The sequence below is a fragment of the Aplysia californica genome, unplaced genomic scaffold (assembly GCF_000002075.1).
Source record: "Aplysia californica isolate F4 #8 unplaced genomic scaffold, AplCal3.0 scaffold00060, whole genome shotgun sequence".
In the NCBI taxonomy this organism is placed as follows: domain Eukaryota; kingdom Metazoa; phylum Mollusca; class Gastropoda; order Aplysiida; family Aplysiidae; genus Aplysia; species Aplysia californica.
This window is the reverse complement of record NW_004797330.1, coordinates 1,934,825-1,939,853: the sequence shown is the minus strand read 5'-3', so window position 1 is coordinate 1,939,853 and position 5,029 is coordinate 1,934,825. Positions and strand designations below refer to the sequence as shown.

Genomic DNA, 5,029 nt, shown 5'->3' with positions numbered 1-5,029 from the left:
GTGTCTGTGTGGGGGTGTTTAATTATGTTATCTCAAAACCGAAAGTTTCTGAAGCAAAGAAGTGTGATTTCCTCCTACAAATAGGTCTCTCTTTTGCATCGTTACATTTCGAGGGCTGCCAACTTTTTTAAGTCAAGAAGAGGGAAAATGTCTCAAGCACTTATGGGTTCCAGGGATGTAAATGGGTTCCAGAGAAAAAAATCTGAGCATTAAGAGGAAGATGAAATGCAACCACAGAAAATATGCTTAAAATAGTGCATTTCTCGGCCATTTTATATGGTCGCAAACTTTGTGGAGGGGAAAAAAAGTTCTCATTTTAACCCAATTATTGTTCTGTCGGTAAAATAAAGTAAACTAAAGTTGTTCCCGCATCCGATCTGGACATTGGGGATTGCATTGTTAGTGAGACAACTTCCTAGGCCTTCGACATATTGTGGTAGGGTGGCCAGTTCCTTTCCACGCCGCCTTTACTTCCCCAACTCGAAGTCAGATACCCATTTCTGCTGGGTGGGCAGGAGGGGGCGAAAAAAAATCCGTACCCACCGAAAAAAATATATAATGAAGTATTACTTTCCAACCATTGATAAAGATGTCGAAAAGTGAATAGTAGTGAGATGAAAGACGGCGACTGTTGGCTACACACGTGTTCACCCACCTTTGAACGGCTTGATTTGAGCTTCAGGAGGGGTTGAAACTAAATTTAACTTCATGGGCTGCTTTTCGAAGAAATCCCTTGGGTAACTTTTTGGTAAGTGTTTTACGGTGCTCACTACTGCATAAGGTCATATGAGCGCCAGCGCACAGGACACACCTAATATTTTCCGTTGGTGGTAAATTTTGAATTTTGCTCGGGTGGCGGCTGAAGCCTACTCTTGTCGAATAAAAAAGGTGAAAGGAGACAATTCTAGAGAAGAAAATTTTCCGGTCGCTACCCGGATTCGAACCTGGGACCTTTGAATGAGAGGCCAACACCTTAAGGGGGCTCGACATTTATCCACCGTTATTCTAAAAAGCAATTAATACCAACTATTAACCTATGTGAAAATATTTGGATCCAACTGTACATAGTGTTATCAGGTCCATTCGTAACCAGGGAAACGGCGGCCATCTTGGATTGTAAACAAAAAATATATACCAATTTTGGTACACGACCATCAATATAGTTTTTACTTTTTTCCTGTTATTTCACTTGTAATGTGTTTAGGAGACATAGCTCTAAATAGTAACAAGCTTAGAATGGCTTATATATCCCTTTTAGTTGTTTTTTAAGCCATCCAAATTCACCTTACAATTTTGGTAAGAAAATACCCCCAGTGACTGTTGAAAAAAATTTCCAAAAAAAAAAAAAAAGAGACATATCACAATTCTGACCATGTCACTATCTGTGGAAATGGATAAGCTATTAACATGCCAAATTTGATGCCCATATCTTTACAAATAATAAAATGGTAGTGTTCCAACTATTGAAAAGGATCTGAAAAAGGTAGTTTTGAGAAAAATCGCGTCAAAGTTTACGGTTGTTAGTAAACATGCCACATGCTGTGTTAGGTGGTTAGTAGTCCAATATTTGCCTCTAACTAGTGTTCTGGGCCTACCTTAACAGTTGAAAGCCCCTGAAGAGTAGGTGACACCCTCCCTTTCCTCTCTCTTGTCCTTCTCGTTGAGGTGGTTCTGTTGAAGGTGCTTTCGTTTCCACTTCGAAATGTTCTTTCCTTTCCTCTTGGAGTGACGAATTCTTGTCTCTGCTACTCCAATGGCATGCGAATTTGTCACAGCTCCCCAGGTCAGGCCGAGTCTTTCGAAGACCTTGTATATTCCTGTAGGTCCCATGTTAAACGAAATTACACTTAACGCCACAGCTGTTTCAATGGTTGGGAGGTGGGCGAAAAGCACCTTAGGGCAACATCTCCAAATTGTCGAATTAAAACATTCATTTGGGTTCTGCGTAGACATTCTGACACACCTAGAGAGGAGTTCTGGGTCAGTCAGCCTCTTGAAAATGGGGAATACGTAAGTCCCTATATCAGGTGATAAGGTTGGGTTGTGGGGAGGGGGCTGTTCACCCTTGGCGAGGGCACGGTTGTGCTTGCACCATGATGTTTCACCCTCTGGGCACAAACGATGGTTCGGGGCGCTGTCAGTGGAATTCATGTGGAACAGGCCACCCATAACACCTAACTTCATCTTCTGAATATCTGGGGCATTCTCTCTCAGATTCGTGGCGTAAGTGTTTGTGATTTCTTTTATTTTGGCAACGGTCAGTTTCCTGTTGAGCTTCTGCTTGTTGTCTTTTTTAACCTGTTCTAACTGATTGTAGATGCGTTTGGCTATATGATTTACGCAGTCTTCCTTCTGCACCGGAATGTCGTAGACACCAAGGTCGTTGACACGTGTCAGTGCCTTGCTGTCACCATCACACAACATAGTGCCATATATCAGCCCACGGCACTCAATTAACCGACTAAAGATCACCTCAGCTGCTCTAGTTTCTCCATTGCGTTAGAGGAGCCATAAAAATTTTTGTTACACAAAGGTTTGTGCCGTTCGAACCAGGACAAGTACTGTGAGGAGTCGGGATCTGGCGCACGAGTATACCCTGTGCAGAAATTAGACACTGTATATGTGTCCAGTACATAACCACTGTCCACATCAATCGCCACACCTACTCCATAGTGTGACGAGTGACCTCGCTTGTGCCACGTGCCGTCGTAGGAAACGTTGACAACTTGAACGCCAGATGGACTTGATCGTTCAGTTGCGTACACGTTGGATTGATGACGTTCTTTAATGACTCGGGCAGAAGCCGACATAACTTCCTCTGCAGCACCGATGGCAGCCTCTCTCACTTCTAGGCCGATTTCATGGAACGTCTTGTGGTGCATGACGTTGGGCATGTTCATGATGCTGAACATCGTCTTCATGGTGCTCAGCGGCACACCGCACTCCTTAGAGGCTACGACCGCACGGACGTTGATGTCGTGTCGACGTGTTGATTTCGGCGAAGTGCACTTTGACCAGACTGGTTTCTGGCATGTATTGCATTCCACGGTAAAACGACAAGCCATACCGATGTCGCTTGACGCATCAAGGGATAGATCGGAGCCAAAGCAGAAGGGGCATACAATAATATCTAGCATAGCGAGAAAAAACGACGAATGTACCAGGTAGTATCGCTCTGCTTCAGGGTCAGGGGACGAAGAATGATCTACGAAGGCTGACATCTTCTGCTCACACCGCGATGAATTTGTTTGGGTTTCTGTTTCCTCGTCGTCTTCAACGGGAGCTGGCTCACTGTTGCAGAAAATAAAATTACACATTGCGTTAGAACTACAGTCCTTAGAAAGTCAAAGCAATATAATTTTGCATTGTGTGATACATGCAAAATTGTAGAAAAGCATGGCATTAGGTCATTAGGCTACTTGAAAAGTACCAGATCTACACTTTTTTACTTTCTGTCTTTGAGAACAATCACCAAAATAATAACTTGTGCTCACACCACCCTCTCCACAAATATTTGCATAACTCAGATCTGCATATAGCTGAGCACACAATTGTTTTCTTCCTCTGTGTGATCCTTCACCCATAAATCTATACTATACCTCACACAATGCAATTTTACAGAGAAGTATAATTTAGATCAAGACTGTAGATCTAGATCTAATCTAGATCTAGATATATTAGATTGGGGAGCTTGAGTGATATTAGAAACCAGTTTGTAGATCTAGAATGAATAAATCCAGATCTAGACTCTAGATCTAAATAACGATCATATTTTCTTACCTGTCAATTTGAGGGGCTGAAGATGATGGACCGAATTCATTCATAGCAAGAGGCTGAACTGGCGAAGTAGGTTCATCCATGTCGACATCTTCGGTTGTTTCCACTCCATCTTCACACACCTGCGTGGTGGCATGCCTCCCTCTTGGCTTAGCATTAGGACCACGTCTCTTCTTTCGCCCAAAAGCGAAAGTTTTAGCGACTCTCGGCATCTTGTAGAATGTGAACAGATCGTAAACAATGCAGTAACTCGCTTTGTTTCACTTCGACTGTCTTTCTCAATGGCTTATGGAGTTGACCATAATATGCCAGGTATGAGTACGCGCGAGGTGTATCGTAGTACTGTCATCATCGGAACATTTAACAGTCTCAAGTAAAACGAATGTAATTTTATCAAAATGTTTTATTTATCAATATTTATAAATGAATTTGTTATTTGAATAAAATATCATGTAAAAAAATCCCAAAGCATGGTGATTAGAGGTTTCGAAATGCGGATCGGGTTTTCCGAAAAGCGCTACGTGGTGGCAACTCAGACATCTGAAGCTGAAGACCAACCAGAATGAAGCATTTTTTGGAGCGCATGTCTCATTTGAATGCAGTTGGTTCATTCTGTAATCGATTCATGTGTTTGACTCGATTACTATTCGTCGGTTGAAATCCTGCTCTTTCAAACGGTATATAACACGGCTATGTTTGTATACAATTGTAAGGCCGTTGCTATGGTCCAAACATTGCTCTTTTGTGAATTTGCTTCAACATTTCGCTTCCCGGCTGACATTTTGGCAGAGGGGGTGTCTCTAAAATGCCTGTTGAAAACACTTTTGTGGCCGTTTTTCAACATTATGACCGATACCATTGTGAAGAAGAATGATTCGACTTTCAAAAAATGGTAAAACCTCGATTTCAATATTTTACCCAAAAAATGATATCTGTCAGGCTGAAATCCACCCGCGAGCCCCCTTAACCTCTAGGCCACGAGAGCCCCCGTCTTCCTCTTTAGACATTGAGAAGTGGCGGTAGCTTGCTGGGTAGAACATGTGGCTCTCACTATCTCCACTGGCTTGGAGGAGCTTCTTGCACTAACTGATGATGTAAGGCTACCTGTATTGTTCTCAATGGCTGCTCTTGCCTCATTTGCTTTGTCATGGATAGACGTTGAAGTTTTCTTAAACTTTGGAATCCTTCTGACTTTTTAACAGACTTCTTCCTTTTTGCTGCTGTTTGCATATATATGGTAGCACAGAGCATA

The 5,029-nt window shown here is 42.4% G+C and overlaps 2 protein-coding genes across 2 annotated transcripts; both read right to left on the bottom strand.

Annotated features, from left to right (window-relative positions):
• Nucleotides 1-1,855: 1,855 nt before the first annotated feature.
• On the bottom strand, nucleotides 1,856-2,466 carry LOC118477303 (the record flags this gene model as incomplete). Its single annotated transcript, XM_035968455.1, is given in 1 exon segment — nucleotides 1,856-2,466. A coding segment is annotated over 1 exon segment (569 nt), but the record flags the coding sequence as incomplete, so codon positions are not given.
• A 2-nt stretch (nucleotides 2,467-2,468) lies between these two features.
• LOC101857318 lies at nucleotides 2,469-4,117 on the bottom strand. Its single transcript, XM_005093257.3, has 2 exons — nucleotides 3,781-4,117; nucleotides 2,469-3,291 (listed from the first exon to the last, which is right to left on the bottom strand). Exons 1-2 carry the CDS (start codon nucleotides 3,987-3,989, stop codon nucleotides 2,469-2,471), a joined length of 1,032 nt encoding a protein of 343 aa, XP_005093314.1. The 5' UTR covers nucleotides 3,990-4,117.
• Nucleotides 4,118-5,029: the final 912 nt, after the last annotated feature.

Coding starts and splice junctions, on each gene's coding strand:
- LOC101857318 (XM_005093257.3), bottom strand. CDS start 3,989: ATGCCGAGAGTCGCTAAAACTTTCGCTTTTGGGCGAAAGAAGAGACGT. Junction 3,292..3,780: donor TCAGCCCCTCAAATTGACAG/GTAAGAAAATAT, acceptor TTTCTGCAACAG/TGAGCCAGCTCCCGTTGAAG.